This window comes from Rutilus rutilus, assembly GCF_951802725.1.
Source record: "Rutilus rutilus genome assembly, chromosome: 1".
Classification (NCBI taxonomy): domain Eukaryota; kingdom Metazoa; phylum Chordata; class Actinopteri; order Cypriniformes; family Leuciscidae; genus Rutilus; species Rutilus rutilus.
Window position 1 is genome coordinate 53,470,952 of NC_140209.1, and position 24,728 is coordinate 53,495,679.

Consider the following 24,728-nt stretch of genomic DNA (forward strand, 5'->3'; position numbering starts at 1 on the left):
CTAAGCACATTTCTCTGTTGTTGTGTTGTTATCTGTGTATCTTGTAAGCTTTCTTACAGTAGCATCAGTGAGCTGTCAAGTGTTTCTCTTGTTTTTACTGTCTTATTCTATTTTCATACCTTTGTTCTGTATCCTGAACTGACACTGATTTATCTAGTTATTATTTGACACCAATTTCAGAATCCCCCTTTCAAATAAGTTTGATGATGTTTACCAGTCCCAGCAGTTATGAATATTATTCATTATATTTTTTCATTGTGTCTGTCCTGTGTTTGCTCGTTGGTGTCACCTCAGGTTGTTAAATGTGCTGGGATAAAGTGATATCCCTACCCCTCTATGCTTTCATGTTGTTCATGCTCTCCTCTGTCCTTGAGCTGTGACCTCTGATCTTGTCGTAATGATCATTGTGCGTTGAATGATTTCAGGATGAGCTGTCTGACCTCAGCCAGGGGGGCTCAAAGTCTGTCACTCCCATGTCCACCACGGCCTCTGACCTGGCCCTGGACTCCCATCGAGAGGATGGAGATGGATTCTGGAAGAACACAGATGTTCAGGCTGTTCCCGGGACCAGGAGCGTCTCTGCAGGTTAGACACTCTTTTACTGGGGATGGAAAGCATCAGTACAAGCTTAAATAACTCTAAAATTGCAGAATGTTATGCAAAAGTTTGGGGTTGGTAAGATTTTTTGTTTTAGAAGATGTTCTTCTGCTCACCAAGGCTGCATTTATTTGATCAAATGTACAGTAAAAACAGTAATAATGTGAGATGTACCATTTAAAATAACTGTTTTCTATGTTAATCTGTTTTAAAATGTAATTTATTCCTGTGATGCAAAGCTGAATTTTCAGCATTATTACTCCAGTCTTCAGTGTCACATGATCCTACAGAAATCATTCTAATATGATGATTTGGTGCTCAAGAAACATTTATTATTAAGGAGTGTCTATTTACACTAAGTGCAACAGTCCGCCTTGCTGACAGAGGCTATTTACACTAACTCCGCCCACTGATGTTTGGTTGGGACAGACAAAAAAAAAAAGGTGCCTGGCAGAAAGTTTTGACACAAATCGACCCGTTTTCGCTCTACTCCCTTTTCCCATCACATATCATGATGGAAAAGCATTTACTTTCAATAAAAATGAAGAAAATATTCGAAAAGTGGTAATAAAGTGTCTAACGTGTGTTTAATAACAAAGTGTTTATCGGTTAGGGGTAGGGGTAGGTGTAGGAAGGGCTTTATTGTCCCAATAAGCCAGCATCCATTTAATAATTTTGACTGTTATTATTGCATACAGTTTCAACAACACTGAGGTGCAAATAGTATCTGCAACTATTTATAAGTAAAATTTTCACTTTGAGTAAATAGAATCTAAATTGCTATTTAAACTTAGTGTAAATAGCAGCTATCATTATTTGTACTCAGTGTAAATAGCATCTTAAACTCTAGCAACCATGTGATATGATACAAGCATGCTTACATATTGCAGATCACATGTTAAATGCGTTGAGTCCCCAGAGCAAGACAGACAAATCTGTAATTATTCATTCTGATTATTCAGGTCTGGCTGATAATGAGGAGAAGTCAGATGTTCAGGCCATTATTGAGTCCACCCCAGAGCTGGACATGGACCTCGGATATAAAGGTGCAAGGTAAACAACTAAAATCAAACACTGTGTCTGAAACAACCTTTGAATGTGTCAGTGATGCCCAAACAATGCTGTTTAGGTAGACAATGTACTAGGTTTTAAAAGAGATGACCAGTGTTGGAGTAACGCATTGCATTACGTGATCACATTATGGCATACATAGCTCTAGGGGTAAGGAAATATTCTAAAGTAATATTGTAGATGTGTTTTTAAAAGAAAAGGAAGTTGTATGTTATATAGGTTGTGTTGGTGAACGCATTACTGCTTTAAACACTTGCGAAAAATAACTTCTCAGTAAAAAAAACACATGCAAAGCCTGGAAGAGAGCGAGTCCCAGCCAGTTCAGATAAAGAAACTCAAAAGTAACGTAACACAATTCACAAAAAGTACCTAAGTACTTTTTAAAGGGAGTAACGCAATATTGTAATGCATTACATTTAAAAGTAACTTTTCCAACAATGGAGATTACACCTTAAAACCTCAGTTCAGTAGGATTCTCTAAACTGAGCTGAGTAACTGCTGTGTTGTTACTAGGGCTGAACGATACATCGAATTTTCATCGTCATCGCGATATGAACTTGCGCGATGAACACATCACAACAGACAGCCTGACACGATGAATAATGCCTGGTTCAGATTACAAGATTTTTGTGTCTGTTACGATAGTCACGGTGTCAGATTACACGATTTTGACTCCTAAAATCTGTCGTGGACAAGAAACATTGTCAGACTACAAGTTGCTTTCCGACCAGTCATCGCGTGCCGTCACACGCACACATTCACTCGCAAACATTCACTCGCACACACGCGCACACACACTCGCTCGCTCACTCGCGCGCGCACACACACACACACACTCACACACTCACTGTCCCTTGCTCACTCACTTGCGCTCACTCACTCGCACACACACACTCACTCGCTCACTTGCACACACACACACACACACACACACACACACACACACACACACACACACACACACACACACACACACACACACACTCGCTCACTCGTACACACACACTCGCGCACACACACACACACACACACTCGCTCACTGGCGCGCACACACTGTTGCTCGCACTCTCACTCTCGCTCACATACTCAACCCGTCGTGGAGGACCGTTCAAAAATTAATCATGCTAGTCTTTCTGTCGTGATGTCGTGAAGCATCGCAGACGCGACGTAGGTTGTCGCCCACTATACGAGATGAAACGATCGAATCTTGGGTCCCGACGCCCGTTGTCGTTTACGAATCCCCACGACACCCTACGTCAAACGGATCGTGCCAAAATCGCGCTAAAATCGTGTAATCTGAACCAGGCTGGTAATAAACATTTTACCTAACACGCAAAGAACCTATTAAAGCACTAAGACATCCGAACAGTATAGCTAACATTCACATTTGAATATTTATCGCAAGTCATATCGTCATCGCAATATTAAACAATGTTATCGCACATCGCAGCTTTTCCTCATATCGTGCAGCCCTAGTTGTTACCCTCTCAGAATAAATCCAATGCTGGCATATATTTGAATGATGTAACATGCCTGTTGCTGATGTGTTGAAGTACCCCGACCCAAGGGATTGAGAACATGGCATTTGACCGGAACACGGACTCTCTCTTTGAAGAAGTGTCGTCAGCAGGCACAGGTTTGATTGGAGACGTGGATGAAGGAGCAGATCTGTTAGGTGCGTTTATTGCTGGTCATTTTCAGATATTATGAAGAGTATTACACAAACATATTACATTTTTACCTGTGCTTGATTTTTATAAACAATAAATGTGTGTCATTTTCCATCATTATGAGATGAGCTCTGAGATATAGTGGCACAGTCCCATGATGCTCTGTTCTGCATGTTGAACTGACCCAGATTTCTCTCTCCATGCCCTGTTGTCCTGCTCTTCCCTCTAACCGCAGTGGAGTACTCCGGTGTGTATGACATCCTTGCTTCTTTATGTCAGAGAATCAGCATCCTCTGTTTCACTTAGCATCTTTCTTAGCATCTTAATCTTCCATTCTTACTTCTTCATACTTTCCACTTTAACTAAATCATACAGCAAATAAATAGTGCCAGCCATATGGGTTTGGACTAAAGCAGCAACATGATATGAACATTTTTACCTACTGTCCTTATTTTTAACTAGATGTAGCACATAATATAGTTCTAGTGTTATTCCCAAGGCCACACAGAATCTGCCGACGTTTTCGCATTTTTTGCAGTAATTATTATAGAAATCTGCAAAGTTCTGCGTATTGACATGTGATTAGAGTCTGTTAAACAGATCGCCTTCAGAAGCTGCCTGCTAAGGCCAGCTGAACTGATAGCAAGCGGCCACTAGCTGCCAGAACCCAGTGTCACTGGGAGACCACTTACAAGGAGGCCTGGTGAGGCCTACTATCTGAAAACCAGAGGGATGGCTACCTAGTGCCCGTATTTGGGAATTCACCTTTAGGGAGGCCTAGTGAGGCTTACTACCTGGCAGCCAGTACAGCTAGCTGTGCAGTTGCCCAACCTTGGGACTTTGCCTTCAGAGAGGCCTGATGAGGCCTACTACCTGCCTTCAGGGAGGCCTGGAGAGGCCTACTACCTGATAGCTGGCATCCGTGGGAACTCACCTTCAGGGAGGCCTGGAAAGGCCTACTACCTGATAGCTGGCATCCGTGGGAACTCACCTTCAGGGAGGCCTGGAGAGGCCTACTACCTGATAGCTGGCATCCGTGGGAACTCGCCTTCAGGGAGGCATGGAGTAGGCCTACTACCCGATAGAAAGCTAAAACTAGTTATTGCTATGAACCCTGATTCCGGGTGTCAGTCCCAGGGTGGCCTGCTGAGGCCTGCCAGTCTTGGAGTGGCCTGTTAAAGCCGATTCTTTAGAAACTGACTGCCATGGCCATAAGATTGTGGACCGAGCTACATGGTAGGCCTGATAAGGCCAACCGCCTGACAGTGGTCAATCTTATTCGGCTGTTCATAATCGGGGCTAGCCCCCAGAGAGGCCCACTGAAGCCAATTGTGTGATTGGCCAGCGAATGAACAGTCGAGCACCCCATGATGGGGCTCAGGGTCAGGGAGGCCTTGCTCAAGACCATAAACACCCCTGTTTGTATACCCCGTCACTCAAGACTCACTTAGAAGATTGAGAGGCCTACTAGGCCTGAAGCAAGTCAGTGCTGTCAGCTAAAATCATACTGCCGGGGACTCGCCATCAGTGAGGCTGATAGCCAGTCTATTCTGCTACACACATATACCGTTACATTGAGGCCACAAATATTGAGGCCACCCACTGGAGGCCTAATAAGGCTACCTACCTGGTCGCAGCTATAATGTATGTCCCACAACGTTTGGACATTGATCCTATGATGAATAAAAAAGTAAAAAAACAGCATTTATTTTAAAATAGAAATATTTTGTAACATTATAAATGTCTTTAATGCCGATTAATGCCAAATTGTTTTTGATCAATTTGATGTGTCCTTACTGAATAAAGTATTCATTTCTTTCGAAAATATTGATCATATTTATGAGTCAAGAACAGTTTTCAACCACATACTAATAATGTGCATTACATGTTTTAATGATTTAATCTTCCAATTTAGTCATAAAGGCATTGGAACTTAGAAATCTTGAGCATCCCCAAAATCATTTTTAAAGCTTTTTATACCCCCAAAATTACTTTAATTGCCCAAGTTTTTGTTAAACCTTTTTCACAAAGTGAAGCCTGGTCTCCCACACTACACTCTTTGTTCGTCGCTGTCTTGTTGGACAAATCAGCCGTAATATTAAATAATCTTGGCATGGATTCAGTGTGGGCCTGGTTAAATAGCTCATCTAAATGTGGTTGAATAGTCGTGCTGATCTGTCAGTGGACTCTCCACTCTTTCCAGCATCTCTCTTGGTTTTTCTGTGACCTGTTAACTCTCACCTCACAGCTGTCCATTCCTGTTTCACTCTCCATGTGTCTGTCTCTCTGTCGAAACACATGCAGTGCATGCGCTTTCACATCCGAGTCTTTCCGGTAAGACCATTCATATGGCCTGTCCAACCTAAAAACACAGGGCACATAAAACTCATCTCAAACGTTTATAATTTTTGAACAGTGTGTTTATTATTGGATCATTGCAGTTGTCATCAATTTGCCTTGGTTTTACTCTAATCATTTTGTGTTGTGTTTTGCAGGCATGAGTCGTGAAGTGGAGAATCTTATTCAGGAAAATGTGCAATTGCTTGAGACAAAGTGAGTCCATTTTTAGTTGCTTTTTACAGTTTATTTTCTGTTTTCTGTGGCTTTGTTGTTGACACCATATTGTTTGTGTGCACAGAAATGCATTGAACGTGGTGAAGAATGATTTGATCGCTCGTGTGGACGAGCTGTCCTGTGAGAGAGAGGTTCTTCAAGGGGAGCTGGATGCGGTTTTGCAGGCCAAAACCAAACTAGAGGAGAAAAACAAGGAGCTGGAGGAGGAACTCAAAAAGTGAGTCATTTTTGTGTCCAAATAAAAAGCCAAAGGGGTGCATTTATATGCAGTTTTCAGGGTGTAGTTATCATGCAGTAGTAGAATAAATCAAACATGGCATATTCAGGTTAGCAGCCACAGGTTATGTTTATCACATTAATGTGCAACTTTTTCATAACATGCTACTTGGACTATGTAATTAAATGTTTAATTAGACTGTACAATTGCACTGAAAATTAGGGACTCATAAGAATATTTTATAACAGAGTGAAAGCGGAGACAGAGGTGGCCAAACAGAACAATAATAAAGACGAAGATGAGGTGAGTGGTATTAAAATATTATTACAAGAATTATACACCACAGTTCACAGGTTTTGGGTCAGTGACATTTTTATTTTGCAAAGAAATGAATTTCTTCATCAGCAAGGATGCGTTACAATGATCAAAAGGGACAGTAAAGACATTCATAATGTTACAAAAGATTTCTATTTCAAATAAATGCTGTTAAATGAGTGTAAGAGAGTTCTTTCAAAAACATTAATAAATCTTACTGACCCCAAGCTTTTGAACAGTTATATATATATACATACATATAAGTTGTATATTTCAGGTCTTCTGAAGCAATTTGATAGTTTTGTGTAAATTATAACTTGTTTGTCACAGAAATTGTTGCTCTTGCTCTCCAATGCATAATATTCATTCTACATTTTAGCTGACTTGTTCCATTGCTAGTTTAGTTTGGCATGTTATATTATTATATTTAAAACAATAAATGACAGCTAATACATGTTAAAATAATAATATCTAGGCCCAGATGTGTGTGTAATTTTTTTTGTGTCATTTTCCTCTTTCATTGGGTTTCTGCAGAGCGATGTGCCCACAGCTCAGAGGAGAAGGTTCACACGGGTGGAGATGGCTCGAGTCCTGATGGAGCGAAATCAGTACAAGGAGAGACTGATGGAGCTGCAGGAGGCCGTCAGGTGGACAGAAATGATCCGGTAAGCATTTCACTGTAACACAGTACTGTAAAGAAAGGATTTTTTTTTTTTTAAGTGCCCCTATTATGCTTTTTTGGATATTACCTTACATGTTTTGTGTAATATAGATGTTTGTGAATGTAAAAGGTCTGCAAAGATTCAAAGATCAAAGTGCACAACAAGTTAAGTTATTGTCTCTTAAACGAAAGAACCGATTCTGAACTGCCTGAAACGAATTGTCAGTAATTCCAGTCTTACAAATTTGTAACAAATCAGAGCAGAGTAGACCAATCACAACTGACTGGATCATCTGACCAATCAGAGCAAAGTAGACCAATCACAACAGACTGGGCAACAGATGTGACCAATAAGAGCAGAGTAGACCAATCACAACAGACTGGACAACATATCTAACCAATAAGAGCAGAGTAGACCAATCACAACAGATCTGACCAATCAGAGCAGAGTAGACCAATCACAACAGACTGGGCAACAGATCTGACCAATCATAGCAGAGTAGACCAATCACAACAGACTGGACAACAGATCTAACCAATAAGAGCAGAGTAGACCAATCACAACAGACTGGGCAACAGATCTGACCAATCAGAGCAGAGTAGACCAATCACAACAGACTGGGCAACAGATCTGACCAATCAGAGCAGAGTAGGCCAATCACAGTAGACTGGGTCATCTGACCAATTAGAGCAGAGTTGACCAATCACAACAGACTTAGCCATCTGACCAATCAGAGCAAAGTAGATCAATCACCACAGACTGGGCAACAGATCTGACCAATCAGAGCAGAGTAGGCCAATCACAACAGACTGGGCAACAGATCTGACCAATCAGAGCAGAGTAGGCCAATCACAGCAGACTAGGCAACAGATCTGACCAATCAGAGCAGAGTAGGCCAATCACAACAGACTTGGCCATCTGACCAATCAGAGCAGAGTAGGCCAATCACAACAGACTGGGCAACAGATCTGACCAATCAGAGCAGAGTAGGCCAATCACAGCAGACTAGGCAACAGATCTGACCAATCAGAGCAGAGTAGGCCAATCACAACAGACTTGGCCATCTGACCAATCAGAGCAAAGTAGATCAATCGCAACAGACCAGTCTGAATCCTTTATCAAACTGTTTCCGACCAAGGTTATAATCGTTAACGAAAACGAACGAAAAAACGAAAACTAGGTGGGAAAAAACATTGTCGTTAACTGAAATAAAAATAAAAACGAGGCATTACAAAAAAAACGATAACTAACTAAAACTGTAATGTGTGTTTGGCAAAACTAACTAAAATAAAATAAAATTATAGAGTAAATGTCCTTAGTTTTCGTCTTTGTTAAGGTCTTTCATTTTTTAATGCTATTTAAAACACGCAGCGTATTGTTCAGCTGCATTTCCTGCTCTCCCTCCGTCTCTCTGTCACTCATCTCTCACATGCGCGCGCGCGCGCACACACACACACACACACACACACAGCCCCTCCCCTCCGTGCACCGCGTCTCCATGAGAACGAGTGTTCGTTCGACGTTGAAAGCAAGTTCGCGAAAGGTTGGCATCTCTATCTCGTGAACACCTTTACACAATCACACATTAAAAAGTGGTATAAAAATATTTTAAATTCTGAATATAATTTTGTCAGTGTGTTAATGTCGACCCGAGAAGCGATTGCGCCTTCTTTAGAAAGTTAACTAGTCGCAAGTTTGAGGTAAAATGCACTTTTTGGTTGTGGTTGTCGATGTCAAAACACTAGGGTAGAGTGGGGGAAAACGCCCCCCTTAAGGAAAATGTGACATTACAGTGAAACAAAACATAAATTTGACTAGAATTGCCATCCCGGTTTTGAGTGACTATGGCAGGAGTTATTCACCAAATATTAAAATTGCTCAGCCTTCATAATTAATTAGTATTTTGACTGAAAATATTTTTGTACACAGCGGTGGGGTAAAATGCCCCCGGCTTTCTTACCAACCAGTTTGCTTCATAGATCAACAGCAAAATTAACAGACAATAGTTTTTAATCTCTAAACGTAAAAGGCAAGTAATGTATCAACATGTATATATATTAATATTTATTTCAGGAATGTCCAAAATAGCCAAATTTCACTACCTTCCATCAGTGAGCTAACTGTCCTAGCAAGCTAATGCTCACTTGAGGTAATTTTTTCATGTTTTGTTCAAATATTTTGATTTTACCACCTAGTTATACTGCATTAAGTGTAAAACAAAATATTTGATAAACAGAAATATTTTATTATAGTAATTATGATAGAGAAACTATGCGCCCGGGGGGGGGGGTGGGGGGGTGGGGGGGTGGGGGGGGGTGCGTTTTACCCCTCAGCGTAGGGGGCGTTTTACCCCACAAGCTATGACTTTATTAAAAAAATGTTAAATTTTTAAAATATAATTATATTCCTTATAAATAACATATGATCTCAAACTACAGACTTCACTATTCATCTATCATACATCACTGCGATATCCTGCAGAACAATATTCTCTTAAACACTTATTTACTAATATCTGAAAATTATAGCATTTACCATGTAATCCTCTTCTCTTCAAATGTGTTGCTGGTGTCAGCTTCTCCATAGAGATCTGTATATCCCCGTTATCAACGTAGTGCATAGCAACAGTAAAAATGTATCTTAACTACCTCTAGTTGTTATTTTGGGAAAAACAGGTGGGGGCGTTTTCCCCCACTCTTCCCTAAGCTGTGATTCAAATATTAAATATGTTATGTCATTTTTGTACTTTTACACTGAATGTTTGCTGCTTCAATCCAGATGAGTAGGTTATGGTTACTATATAGTATATTATATATAGTACTATATTACTATAGCAGGCTATAGTACGGCTGTGGTATTTAGGGTGTGAATTCTGATGTGTAGATTTTTGGTACGGTGTGTGGATTTTGTAAGAGGTAAAGGAATTTCAATGGGTTGTGAATTTTTTTCAAAAATTGTATGATGTTTTTGTTGTTTTTATTACACAATACTTTTTCTGATCTTTTTGAATTTTGCCCCTGACAAATAACCCAAATTACAAAAAAAGACTAAAACTAACACTAAAACTAATAAAAACTAAACTAAAACTAAGCATTTTCAAAAAATAAAAACTAAACTAAACTAGCAAACCCACTTTAAAAACTAATTAAAACTAAACTGAATTTGAAAACAAAAATTCAAAACGAAATAAAAATAAAAACTAATAAAAAATGCAAAACTATAATAACCCTGTTTCCGACACTGAGAAAAGAGGTGACGCTGCTATGTATATTATGAGAAAATTAAAGTGTTTTTTTACCTTGTTGTCACAGGCCTCCACAACAAAATTAGAAATCTTTAAAATTTTATAATAGTGGGGAACTTTATTGTCCAAAATGAAACATGAAAGCTCTTTTCCTGTCCTTTTTAATATTTTTGTTTTGTTTTGTCCAAAATTATAATAAATTTGTTAGCACAGCAGCCAAGCAAATTATATGCTACTTATGATGCTACTGTTTTGTTGTCTGTTTGTAAACTGTTTGTTTATTTCTGATGTCTTTAGTGTCTGACAAGACCATCTTTTTTACGCTCAGCTTGAGCTCTGTTCTCATACTAATTGTCCAAGAAAGTAGGCCAGTTTTTCTGGGTAATGAGCAAAAAACCCACACCGCCACATGGAGACACGTCTGCTTGCTCACGGCTCTCCTACAGTGATGTCTTGTTTTTCCACAGAGCTTCAAGGGAAAACTCTGAAGTTGCAGAGAAGAAGAGGTCAAGCATCAGGCAATTGTAAGACCTTTTATCTTAACTGCTCCTGAAAATTCATCCACATGCATGCTAATCATAAAGATCACAAATGTGAGTTCGACCTGTTCACATCCATCTCTCCATGTCCTGTTCCAGCTTCAGTCGCCTCTTCAGTTCCTCCAGTTCCTCAACATCCAGCAATACAGCGAGAGGTTTACCATCCAACGTCAAGTACAACCCACCCAGCATCATGAAAAAGAGCAACACCTTCTCCCAGTTCCCCAGAGAAAAGTCTAAAGCATTCGACTTCCTTAAAGAAGAGTAACTTATACCTATGTTTTACCTTGTCAAACATATTACAAATGTTATGGCTGTTGAGAACCATTTAGATCTATAAACCTCATATGAAGATGTTCCTGTCTGGCATCACCCAGCACATCAAACTCAATTCATCATGCTCTGATCCTCTCCTCCCTTGTTGTTGTTTCTCTGTTTTTCTCATTAGGGTGGACTCAAGTGGTTCTCTGTCCCGCCGGGAGCAGAAGCGGGCTCAGTACCAGCATGTGAAAGCCCACATGCAGAAAGAGGATGGCAGGGTGATCGCACATGGCTGGAGTCTCCCGGGCAAATGCAAGGCAAGAGTTATACGTCTTGATAGTATATTGTCACAAAAAAAGCAGTGACTATTTTTAGTTTATTGATTAGAAAAAAATAAAAAAATAAAAATTTTAAATGACATATTTTCAACTTATATTTTTGGTAAAATATTTATAATTGTACTGTTATCTTGTTCTTAAAGGGGATTCATAATTTTGTTTATGGGGTCTACTAGATTGGAATACGTTTACATCATTTAATGTTCAAAAAACAAATTTTTCTTTTTAATAAAAAATTTACATTTGTCTATAATTTATAATTCCAGCACCTAGAGTTGTCAAAAAGTACTGACATTTTTAAAATGTGTCGATACCAGCATTTCCCTCTAGCATTTTGAGCGCTGTTGAACGGATTCTTAAAGGTGCTATAAGCGATCTCACGCGTTTTTTAGGCTAAAACATTTTTTTTCACATACCGCAAACATCTCCTCACTATCCGCTAGCTGCCTGTCCCCTGAACACACTGTAAAAAAAACACGGTCTCTGCAGACAGCCCACGCTCCACAAACTGCAGCAAAAACAAACTGAGCAACAAACAGAGCGACCCGCACCACGAAACATAACAAACTGTTCCAGCCAATAACCGACAAGAATGATGTGGGGGTGGGGTTCGGGGGTTAGTGCGCGGATGAGGAGGAGGGAGGGTCTAGCTAGCCTCCGTTTTGTTTGATAATAATTCAAACATCAACAAAAGGGTTACGCCAACCGAGATCGCTTATAGCACCTTTAAACACCTCTGATTGGCAATTATTTTGACATGCTCAACATATATGTCTGTGATTGGCTACAATGATCAACAATGACATCTTTGATGACAGATACCCACGGGAGCGTTTAAAATCCCGGATTCGTTAATAGACGCCGCTTTCAAACGCTCCCGTGTGTATCTGTGTTAGCGCTCCGCGTAGAGCGGCAAAGACATCGGGCCCTATTTTAACGATCTGAAACGCAAGTGTCAAAGCGCAAGTAACTTTGTGGGCGGGTCTTGGCGCTGTTGCTATTTTCCCGGCGGGATAAATGACTCTTGCGCCTGGCGCAAATCTAAAAGGGGATGGTCTGAAGTAGCTTCATTATTCATAGGTGTGGTTTGGGCGTAACGTGAAATAAACCAATCACAGCAACATCTCACATTCCCTTTAAGAGCAGGCGCGCTTGTTCTAAAGCGGATTCCTATTATAACGGCGGATTTGCCAGGCGCACGACAGGAGCGGTTCAAGGCCGAGGAGACCGACGTTCTCGTCAGGGACGTTGGGGATGGAGAAACACATCCAAATTAACTTCGGTTAAACAGGCGTATGATAATTTGGGTAAATGTGTAAGCTAGATGTATGCTTTTATAATAAAATGTCTATCTATCTATCTATCTATCTATCTATCTATCTAATGATAACTGCTGCGTCTGTGTGTAGATGAGAGAATCAAAGTGTATGCGCATTGTGCACACGCTACATTGATTAAGGCCAAGCATGCGCCCTTAAAATACCTTTTAATTGCCCCGGGGAGCGCAAGTGTATTTCTTAGTTAACCGACGTGCATCTGTGGAGGGAAAAGTCCGCTTTGCGCGGGTGCAAAATAGCAATGATACATGCGTCGGTGTACAAAGTCAATTGCGCTGGGTGCAAGATAGGGCCCATCATGTTTTTTAAGCGATGATCATTGTAGCCAATCACAGACGTATATATGTTGAGCGCGTCAACACAGTGGCCAATCAGAGGTGTTTAAGAATCTGTTCAACAGCGCTCATAATGCTAGAGGGAAATGCTGGTATCGACACATTTTTAAAATTTCAGTACTAACTTGGTACCGAAGTCTGTACTTTTGACAACTCTAGCAGCTTTTTTCACTCTCTGTCTGAACGCTCAGTTTTAGCTTTGGTTTCTAACCCTCCTTCTGAAATGCGCAGTCTGCAATGATTGGTCAGCCAGCCCCAGTCTGTTGTGATTGGTCTACCGCTTAGAGCGTGTGTCAGAAATGTAACCTACAAGTATCCCCTCCGGGAATCTGAGGATTATTTAAATGAGGAATATTGTAACATCTATTTTTCCCTCAAGAAAACTCAAAACTATCAAGATATTTTTATATATTATATTTTTTGTTTTATCAGGGTTCACAAGGTCATTAAAAACCTGGAGAAGCCATGACATTTTAAAATAGCAATTTCCAGGCCTGGAAAAGTTTTGGACACATGAATAAACCCAGAAAGTTTTGGGTAAAGTCATAGAAATTTGTTTCACTGTATAGTGAATATCTAAATATCTGTATAGTGAAATATATGTTTAATTTCTGCACGGCATTGAGGGGTTTAGATATCAGTTATTGGGGTATCAGTCATTTAAAAACAGCACACTGCGATACGAGACTTTCGCTCGCGTTTTAAGACAGCTGTCAAAATTGTTGGACAGAATTTGACAGAAAGGCCTGTGTTGCATCGTCACAAAAGTTTATCATTTGCAGATCTTTTTAACTATTTTTAAACCGTTTGATACTTGATTACTTGCATATTCTCTGAAAGCACGCACATAAAGCAGCCTCGCAAACAGCTCACGAGTACCAGATTTTTTCACGGCTTATTGCATTTAAATGGCCAAATACAAACAAAAGTTATGTCAAAATGCCCACCTTGGCAAGTATCATCATGAACACAATCAGGTAAGTCTTAAGTGAACGTAAACAGTTGAGAAAGAAAACGTGTGTATCAGTATATCGGATCCATGCATTAGGTCTTAAGGTGACATCAGACTAATAAACCTGCTGCCGTCTGTCATTAATGTTAATCAAGCAACAAAAGAAAAAGAAATTCACTCACTGATCTTGACTGAATAACATTTGTAACATTAATTTGAAGGATTAATCTGTTTTTAATTTACAGTGAATTTACTTTTCTTTTTTTTTACAGTTCAGTGTATGTAGTATTTCTGTACCAGAATTTTACTGTTAGACGTACCTGAAACCTACCTTTAATTTGTTTCTTTATTCTGTTGTATTTATTTGTGCTACTGCTTTTATTTTTTACATTTTTTTTACTGACTGTTAGTAGGGGTGCAACGGATCGCAGTTGATCGGTGATCCGTACGGATCAGGCATCACGGTTCGGCGCGCATATGATTCGCAGATTAACTGCTAAATTTAATCATCATAGAGTGAAAGTTTATAATTTGGACATGTTTTGTCTTGCCAATTTACACATTCAAACAATTTTAAATGCGGACGAAGAGGCGAAAGTTGGGACTCGCGCGTTATGTGTGCACACAGCCACACGCACCCGAAGCGCGCGCAGAGAGAGAGAGAGAGAGAGAGAGGTGCGTGTGCTGAAAGAGACAGCACTCGAACACCGAATTGATTCCTCTTTTGCGTTTCCTTGCACTTGAACGGACACATAAACACAAAATTATGTCTAAATACCTGTCTCTTGTTTTTGTCATAAGTGAATTATCATATAAGTCATGATTATTTGCCTCAAAAGTCATGGAAATATATAGGAAAACGTGTACGAACCCTGTTTTATATTATTTATTTAAACTTTTTTTATGTTATGTTTTATTTCGTTTTTATCTTGCTCTTAAGTACTGTTTAAAAGCACTGCAACCATATTTTCCACATTTCTACATCTATAATTGTGCTGCTATCCTTTTCTGTATAGGTTACCAATGGTGGCCATGCAGAGAACAAAATAAACCTCCCTGTTCCTGTGTGTCTCAAGCCCCTGGAGCAGAAAGATGCTTCTATGAAGGTGAGGACTAGAAGGAAGGTTAATTTAGTGAGGAAATATGAATGGATTGAAAATGACCTGAAATATGAAAATAATTAAAATCAGACCATACTGCTTTTTCAGTCGTCCTGTGCAAATTTCTCATTCCATTTTGCTTCAGTAGTTTTGTCTTTTGAGAAAAAAATAAGTGCACCTACATGTATGAAGACTTATTCGGGTTCACCAGACCTTACTCTGCTGATATGAACTCCTGCTGTCAGCCTCTGATAGATCTATTTTTCTGATTTTCCTCCTGTGTAGCTCTTGTGTGCAGCTGGAGTGAACCTCTCAGGTGGACGGTCATGTGAGGGAGGCTCTGGCGTTTCTGGTGAAGAGTCTATGGTGGAAGCTGACGCCTCCAAACAGAGGAAAGGCTCTCAGAGCAGCCTAGATCAGCTGGAGCAGGAACCTAAAGTAAAATATTTCAATAAACTTTTAAAAGGGCCTTATCATGGAAAACATGGACTTGTTTGAAGTGAAAGAGCTTGATGTAGAAATTAGACAAAGCTCATTCAGAAATCATCATGGTCATGACGACAAAAGTATGAGCTCATTAGCATAAGGCCATTCACTTTTACATAACATGTTTGGTATCTAGACTCTTGGTAAGGGTATTGTTACTTATTTGAAATGCGAAGAGGCTAGCCAATCATGATAAACATCATATATATACGCCTTATTTAGCCCCGTCCCTTTTCAGCGTTATGCTCGTTGTGTTCTGTCTTCTGGTTTGTATTTCCACAGTATGAAGGTAAGATCTTACGGATTTATGAATGAACCGCTCGTTTAAAAATCTTCCCAGTCTACTGACATCCGCTTCAAACATCACAGTGCTCATGATAACTTTCGTTTACTCTACAATAAGTAAATCTTCTTCACCATATAATTGCTCTTCGACAGCGATGCCCTAGAAATATACAGGGCTACTGCAAAAACGGAAGTTCAAAGACAAAATTCTAAAGATGGCTGCTGCGCGGTTGTTTCTCTGGTGCGTAAGGTCTATAGAAGCCCTATACATAAGAAAGGCAGAGTGGTACAAACATATAAATCAGAGATTTCATGCTTAAAACAGTAAAAAAAAATATCTGCCAGTGGGGTAAGAAAAATAAACATGATTTAAAGGGATAGCAAGCTTATTGTGCTTAGCCCATTGGCAGACATTTTTGCCGGTTTTAAGTGTAAAGTCACTTATATTTTTCAGAAAACAACACTCATTTTGCTTTTTAAGTCACTTTTTCTTGATTTAAGGATGTTTAAATGTTTGTACTTGAAAACAAGACAAAATACAGGGGGGGGGAATCTGTTTTTGCAGTATAATGTATGTATTAGTTCTCAATGCAGTGCTTTTCTGTGTGTTGACAGGAGCAGGAACGGGAGCAGGCGGTGCATGTGGAGATGTCCAGTCGTGTTTGGATCTGTACGAGCACTCACTCCTCCACAAAGGTGATGGTCATGGATGTGACGCGGCCCGACGACCTGCTGGACAGCTTCTACGTCTGTAACTCGTGTGTGCTGTGTATCGCCAGTGTACCAGGTCAGAATTGTACATAACACATCATCATTTGTACACTTTTGTTGTCATGTTTCTTTCAATCATAGGCATAAATAGTTTATCATTATATCTTGATAAACAAATACAAAATGTAAATGGTATCGTTGTACTAGGGGTGCGTGATTTGACCAAAAAATGATATTGTTATTTAAGACATCTAGGCAAAAAACAAAACAAAGAGAGAACACTCTGATACGAGTAGAAATAGGTACTTTTTACCTGTAAACCAACAGGTTTCTTTACAGGAAACCAACTTTTTCAGACCTTGTTCAGTATTCAACCTTAAGAGAGTTTGTACCTTTACTTTGAAATTGGGCTCAAAACTCATTTTAGTCTACAAAACACAAATTATTGAGCTATAAATCTGTGCATGTCTAGTTTTGTTTCTTGGAATTCTGCAGATAATTGAATTAATAATTCAATAATTGTCAGATGAAAAAGGGAGTGGAGAAATAATTCATATAATTCACACAATTAAATGGCAATTAACAGTGTCATTTAAATATGAATAAAAAGCAATAATGTTGTTTATTGTAATATGATTTCCAGGAGTCTTGGAGACAGACTATCCCGCAGGGGAGGAGATTCCTCAGGACTTGGAGGCGGGACCAGATGTTTTATTGGCCAGTAGCAGCTCTCAGGGCAGTGAGGGTGTGTTGAGTGATGTGTCAGCGGTGGGCTGCAGCGTTGAAGATTCCAGCTCAGGATCTCAGACGGGCAGCACAGGAGTCAACGAACAGTCAGCAGAACAGAGTCCTGCCAGAGGAAGTGGTAGGAACCGTTTGTAGCTCAGTGTAGAATTTATGTCATTTTGGCAACTTTAATAGAAACATTAGTTCAGACTCTAAATTGTTGGTTGGATGAGCTATTTGAAGCTTAAAAGGAAAGTCCTGGCTTACCTGGCACTTGGAAGTAGTGATTTTTAAACTACTACTTCATGAAGTTTCGAAACATTTATAAATCTTTTGTTTCGAATCAGTGGTTTGGAGCTTGTTTCAGATTTGCCAAGTCACATGATTTCAGCAAACAAGGCTTCATATGGTTTGGAACCTTGGTTTCGAAACATTTAAGAATTCAGAAGGTTTGTGGCATAGATTTCATGAACCCATAAACAAGTTTCTAATGGTTAACTGATCTCGGGTCAGTTTTGTAATGTAGGTTAATTTATTATTAATTTAATGAATTTCAATGAGTTTATAATACAAAAAGGTTAATTATATTTATTGCTTCTACACAAAACAAGCACTACAAATAATATAAGAATGCAAATCTTACTGAAACTTCATATTTAATGATATTGAATTATTTGTAGATTACATTCATGAAACGTGCAATTAGAGGTGTTTGGGCTGAATTTTTGATGCATGTACAATGTCCGTTGCATTGTCCAGCCAGCCTGTGGTGTTTCGAGCTCTTCAAAACTTCAAAACTCTTCAAAACAGCGAATCATTTTGTCAAGCAGTTTGTCAGAGTTTCGAAAAGCTTTGTATCTCCCATCACTACTTGTAAGTCTCTCTCTGTTGTAGATCTCTCCAGAGCTCCCAGTGAAGACGGGGTCCCTGCAGCAGAGGAGGCTACGGAGGCCACTGAGGAAGACCAGGAGAGCCCAGGACAGGACACCAGTCAGCCAGGAATCTACACAGAGCATGTGTTTACAGACCCGCTCGGAACAGAGTCTTCTGGGGCGTCAGCAGGCAACGATAACCAAAGGTGAGTCAGACCCAGTGTCTTATCGTTGTTGATTTACATCCAGATTTGGATGGGAACTCATCCTTGGTTGGGTTCCTCTCCAGGGAGTCAGATCAAGACAGGGAAGATGCGGTCTCAGCAGGTGGAAAAGTGGATCAGGCAAAAGAAGAGACCCAGCGGATGAGCAGCGCATTGCCCACCATGTGGCTGGGGGCTCAGAATGGCTGGTGAGCTGCACGCAACACAAAAAAACAGCATCTGGCCACAAGTACCATATACATTTCCATTATGGCAAGCAACAGACTGTATTAAACACCAAAATAATGAAGATTTGAAACACTCAATACTGAAACTTTTCAAAAAATGTCACAAGTTTAAATATGTAGAGAGAATATAATTTTAAATAAATAGGCTAGGCAAAATTAGTTTTATATAGGAGTTTATATATAAGTATGAGTTTGTATATGAGTATATACAGTGCTGTTCAAAAGTTTGGGGTCAGTAAGTTTGTTTATTTTAAATAAATTAATACTTTATTCAGCAGTGACTCACTAAATTGATCGAAAGTGACAGTAAAGATCTTTATAATGTTACAAATAAATTTCAAATAAATGCTGTTTGTTTGAACTTTTTGTTCATCAAAGAATCCTGAAACAAAATATTAATACATGAAGTAGCACAACTGTTTTCAACATTGATAATAATAAGTAATGTTAAATGTTTCTTGAGCAGCAAATCATCATTTTAGAATGAAGGATCAAGTGACACTGAAGACTGGAGGAGTAATGATGCTGAAAATTCTGCTTTGAACCACAGGAATAAATTACATTATTACATTTATTAATATAGAAAACAATTACTTAAAATTGTAATAATATTTCACAATATTACTGTTACTGTATTTTTGATCAAATAAATGCAGCCTATTTCAAAACATTAAAAAAATGGATCCATGGTCACGACATGGATTTTTTAAAATTATTTTAACATGTTCCTTGAAGTTCACATATAATATTAATAAAGATATTTTTTTTCACAAAAAAAACACACAAATATACTTGTGTAAAAACAATTATTTTTAACCTTAATCCTTTTAAGGCTGGTCAGTAAACGGCCACTGTTATGATTGGCTAACGTCATTGCATAAGGAAACAGTATCAACGCCCACTCGTTATTGCATGAGAGTGTTTAGAAAACATTATCCATATAAAACCCTCATTTACAGACTAAGTATTATGAAATCATTTACTTACGGTTTGTGATGCAGCTGCTGTCAGATCCAATACAGTTGGCTGCTTTATCTTTCAACAAAAGGTTCTTTGCAAACTCTCCATTTCTCTGTGTCTCGCTCACAAAACAAAATGCTCCGAACAAACATACAATCCTTCAACGTGATCCAGGACGGCATTAAAGTTAAACCATCCAATTGTTCCTGATGCTGTGAACCTTTTGAAGTCTGTACAGAGACGCAAACCAGCTGTTTAAACTGGATGCGTCAAAACGAACGTTCCTTAATTTTGCTGCCATACTTCTTTGGATCTCGCTTTTACAATCTGCATCTGTAGTATTTTTGTCCACTTGAAATTGAAAACTTATACTTTACATTTTTTGTCAGCTGAACAATCAACACTTAAGTACTCAAAAGTATGACACAGCCTGCCTTGTTTTCATTCATGCCAAATAAATGTTGTCTACTTTGACTAAGATCTACAGTACTGCAACTGCACTGCACTGAAAAAAATATATTTAGAGAGCTCTTTAATGTACATTCTATCAGATTATCAACGATTTGTTATATTTCACCATTGAAAAACAATCTGACAATTCCTCATTTGCAAATGTCTTTCATGTAGTTTATACGTGCACTCATCAGTCGCTCGATGGAGGAAGTGTCTTCATGCTGTCAAGCTGAAGGATTCCATCTTGAACATAGTGTAAGTGGAAAGTAACCTTATAAATTTAGGAAGGTAATATTACAACTTTTGGAATATTGTTGATTTCATATTTGAGTGGAATTCCAATGTATGTAGCCAGATACATTATTTTTTTTGCTTTTTAGCTCTACTTTAATTGCACTTTCATTCAATCTTGAGCTGCAATCAAAAGAAAACACTAGTGCTAATGATATTTATATTGTTTCTCGACATAGACATGTGAAAGGCCGTGTTTTGGTGGCTCTGGCTGATGGTACACTGGCCGTATTCCACAGAGGTCTTGGTAAGACACTTGTCAGTTTGCTAATAATTCAGAAACTTATCTTAACTTTGACATTTACTTGTAAAAAAAAAAAACCCATCTTGCTTCTACTTTTACAGACAGCCAGTGGGATTTGACCAACTACCACCTCTTGGACCTCGGCCGGCCACATCACTCAATCCGCTGCATGACCGTTGTGCATGATAAAGTGTGGTGCGGCTACAAGAACAAGATCTATGTCATTCAGCCCAAAGCAATGAAAATAGAGGTTCAGGATTATGTCTTTACTCTATTAAGCTTTTGTGTTTTTGAAAAATGTGTTGCATGCAATTTTTATCAGTATTTGTTCAATTCAATTTTCTTGAGAGCAAAAATTCCTTAGTTTAACTTTGCCTATTTCAACCCGCTTTTTAATTGTAACGATGTCGATAGAATATGTAAATGAACTATGCTTACTCGTTCTCCGTGTTACCTGGACCGAGAAATTCATGTTTATTTGCTTTGCTTTGGGTCGAAACTGACAGAACAGCAGTTTCTTTCAGTTTTCTCCTGCGTTTGGCCCAAAACACTGAGTTCGTGGTCATTCAATTTGAAATGTTGACTACAAACACTGAGGTTTTTCATATTTTACATCACTGTGTTTTCTCCGTATTTACGATCCAGCCTCTAGTGCCTACAACACATTGGATCCTTCACTGGAGACCTGAAGTAACTCACTCCTGCTAAACGTTAACTCTTTGAATTCTTGCAGCTGGGAACGATACAAGTCGACACCATTATAATTTGCTGAAAAGTATTTCCCTGGTTAAGCCTATCTATAGCAGAAGGCTGGGAGTGGCCTTGGATGGCAACACGCCTAATGAGGTTTTCCTACCGATTGGGCAAAAGGAAAGACAATAGCCTTTTTTTGCTGTTTTCTCTAGTCAGGTAGCACGGATTTCAAAAATTGTTTCACCTTTCTACTGTGTAGGCTGCCATGTTATATAGAAAACCCATTTTGTCAGCGGTGAAGTTCTCCTTTAACTTGCTTAAGCAGGATGTTTTTACAATAAGTTGTGATGCATTTCTCATTGGGTATTTATGAAACAGAGGTCTTTTGATGCCCACCCGCGTAAGGAGAGTCAGGTGCGTCAGCTGGCCTGGGTGGGTGATGGGATTTGGGTGTCCATCCGACTAGACTCCACCCTCCGCCTCTTCCACGCTCACACCTTCCAGCATCTCCAGGATGTGGACATTGAGCCTTATGTCAGCAAAATGTTAGGTAAGAATACTGTGAAAAATTCATGGTCACCTTTTATTATTCTGCTTAATATTGTGAAATATATTACAATTTAAAATTCTCTATTGTAATATATAGTAAACTGTAATGTATTCCTGTGATCAAATCTGAATTTTAGTCTTCAGTGTCACATGATCCTTCAGAAATCATTCTCATATGATGATTTGATGCTCAAACACATTTCTGATTATTATCAATGTTGAAAACTGCTTCATGTTTTTGTTGAAAGTTTAAACTGATACATTTTGTTTTCAGGATTTTTTTTGATGAATAGAAAGTTCAAAAGTATTTATTTGACAAATATTTTGTTACATTTAAATGTCTTTAGTGTCCCTTTTGATCAATTCAGTATCCTTGCAGTGCACCATGTAGCTTTTGGGCCTCTAGTGGTTAAACAAAACTGAATGCATTTTGCAGAAGAACATTGTTTTGGTTGAGCCTGACTGTGTGGATGAATATGGTTATTTCTCATAACTAAAAAAAAAGATTATCCTGCTGCTCATAAAACATTCAGTACTAGGCTTAAGAGATATAAGCAGAGATTAGATGGAAAGATCTCAAGCTGACTAGCTGAAGACGTTACTGTAGCTTTACCCATTAGACCCTGTCCTTTGTTAATAAATTCCAGCACAGCGCTACAACCATACTGAAATGACCCTTCACGACAGATAATGCTTTACAATGAACTCTGTTAAAGAGCTACATATGGCAATTTATGTTCAATAAAATACCTCACTCACCTGTTGAGTAATAAAAACACTATCTCTACGTTGCTTTTACGACTTTTTACAACGATTCATTCAGACTCAACTGTTCTGCTTTGTTTGGAACTGTTATCATTGGTCAAATAGAGCAAAACCAGTTAAAATGTACTGACATTACTGTTTAAAAATGTAAATGAATATCAACTGTTTGATATATTGTTTATTGAACTGTTGTATTACATTTGCAATTGTGCTGATATTCGGGAAAACAGCATTTTTCCTCGTGTGATATTGCTTAACTATATGATATAAAAAACAATCTCGTACAATTTATATCTTGAATTTTGCGGGCATTTAATTAAATTTGCGGGCATTTCCTACCCTGCACAATGCTATTTCACACCAACTCCAGACTCGCTTGCTTGTTAAGCTAAATGGAGGGTTACAATTGTCGAAACCAGATTTGCCTGACAGCGGGCCTGCGAAGACCTGTTGTCTCTTTAAAAAAATGAAGTCTGTCTGACCCAAAACTTTTGAATGGGAGTGTGCATCTGAAAAACACATGAAATTACAAGACAAGATTTGAGCTCTTTTATAATATGCTTTGGAATAAATAGACAATTATCGGACTTCCACTTGTCTTTAACAGGAACAGGGAAACTGGGCTTCTCTTTTGTGAGGATAACGGCTCTAATGGTTTCCTGTAACCGGCTGTGGGTGGGAACAGGAAATGGTGTCATCATCTCCATCCCGTTATCAGACTGTAAGCCAACATCACAGCACACATAAACATATGTACATCAGTATTTGATGTGGAAGGCAGCTTTAGTTTCAGTCTCTTTGGCCACTTCTCTCTGTTCTCTCTCTCGTCTCTGTAGCTGTAGGTCAGTGTGGATATCTAGGTCAGAGGGGTGAGTGGGAAACACATTGTTGACAGCTGATTAATTCTGAAACAAAGCTGTCTTGCTTGGCTTGTTTGCTTTTATGCTCAGCTGTGTTCAATATTTCATAACCAAGTTCTTTGTTCTCAGTTCCTCTTAGATCGTCCTCTTTCTCCAACCAACTTCATCTTTCTGAGCTTATCAGCAGTGAATCTGCATCTAGTCGAAATTTGCTTTTAATGCTTTAATATTATTGGCTGTATCCTAGTAATTTCGCAACGAAAGGCTGTGCTTTGAATTTGACAGGCATCTTCTCTGCAAGATACTAACTGCTAACATTAGATGCTTCAGACACTTGTGTTTACACACTTTTCCCCTAGCAGCTAATAAGACGGTGGGAGCGATCGCCTGTCGTCCAGGTGGGGCGGTGCGAGTGTACGGCGATGACACCGTGGTCGGTGCTGTGACTGGCTCGTACGTACCGTACTGCTCCATGGCACACGCTCAGCTCTGCTTCCATGGCCACAGAGACGCTGTTAAATTCTTTGCTACAGTTCCAGGTATAACATCTTAACATTAGCCACCTTATTTTGAAACACGGAAGCAAGCTATTTTCTGTGAATGTGCAAGACTTCCTATTCATTATACATCTGTAGGGAAATAACTAGAAGAACACATTAAATGGTAAATAGCAACCGTGGTAAAAAGGACCGGTTTGGGAGCATGTTGAGGATATGTGGGTCAATCTCACAAACAAAATGACCATGTTTTAGCTCAAAATAAAAAGAAGAATATTACAATAATGTATTATGAATAATAATATACGGTTACACTTTATTTTAAGGTGTCATTGTTACAGTGTAATTATATATTTAAGTACTGAGTAATATTAAGCAACTACATGTACTTACTCTAGGGTTAGGGTAGGATTAGGGTTTGGTTGAGGGTTAGTTGCATGTAATTATGCATAATTTACTGTTATTACTATGGTAAGTACATGTAACAGATGTAACAAGGACACTGTAAAAGAAAGTGTTACCTAATATCATAATAACAACATATTACATTAATACTTGCATAAATAAATAAACAAATACAGATTTTGAAATGGTCAACCCTATATAACATAAATCAATACTTTTATATTAAAATGGTTTATTAACAGTAAATGCAGCACAATAAATACTAAAT

The 24,728-nt window shown here is 38.9% G+C and overlaps 1 protein-coding gene across 6 annotated transcripts in view; it reads left to right on the top strand.

The window, feature by feature from the left end:
• Window positions 1-24,728, top strand: part of spag9a (sperm associated antigen 9a) — a 49,313-nt gene that overhangs the window by 20,370 nt on the left and 4,215 nt on the right. For 2 of the 6 annotated variants that reach the window (XM_084417502.1, XM_084417503.1), the window contains 23 exons: window positions 426-585; window positions 1,560-1,650; window positions 3,222-3,343; window positions 5,834-5,891; window positions 5,977-6,129; window positions 6,378-6,432; window positions 6,979-7,109; window positions 10,818-10,874; window positions 10,989-11,153; window positions 11,338-11,467; window positions 15,129-15,218; window positions 15,498-15,650; window positions 16,599-16,770; window positions 17,338-17,559; window positions 18,315-18,498; window positions 18,582-18,704; window positions 20,331-20,411; window positions 20,627-20,694; window positions 20,793-20,941; window positions 21,763-21,934; window positions 23,306-23,419; window positions 23,535-23,567; window positions 23,918-24,097. In XM_084417502.1, coding sequence (XP_084273628.1) covers window positions 426-585; window positions 1,560-1,650; window positions 3,222-3,343; window positions 5,834-5,891; window positions 5,977-6,129; window positions 6,378-6,432; window positions 6,979-7,109; window positions 10,818-10,874; window positions 10,989-11,153; window positions 11,338-11,467; window positions 15,129-15,218; window positions 15,498-15,650; window positions 16,599-16,770; window positions 17,338-17,559; window positions 18,315-18,498; window positions 18,582-18,704; window positions 20,331-20,411; window positions 20,627-20,694; window positions 20,793-20,941; window positions 21,763-21,934; window positions 23,306-23,419; window positions 23,535-23,567; window positions 23,918-24,097 — 2,863 coding nt within the window. Of the gene's footprint in view, window positions 1-425; window positions 586-1,559; window positions 1,651-3,221; window positions 3,344-3,573; window positions 3,586-5,833; window positions 5,892-5,976; window positions 6,130-6,377; window positions 6,433-6,978; window positions 7,110-10,817; window positions 10,875-10,988; window positions 11,154-11,337; window positions 11,468-15,128; window positions 15,219-15,497; window positions 15,651-16,598; window positions 16,771-17,337; window positions 17,560-18,314; window positions 18,499-18,581; window positions 18,705-20,330; window positions 20,412-20,626; window positions 20,695-20,792; window positions 20,942-21,762; window positions 21,935-23,305; window positions 23,420-23,534; window positions 23,568-23,917; window positions 24,098-24,728 lie in introns of all 6 variants that reach the window. The other 4 variants (XM_084417501.1, XM_084417505.1, XM_084417506.1 and 1 more) reach the window with 4 other exon arrangements.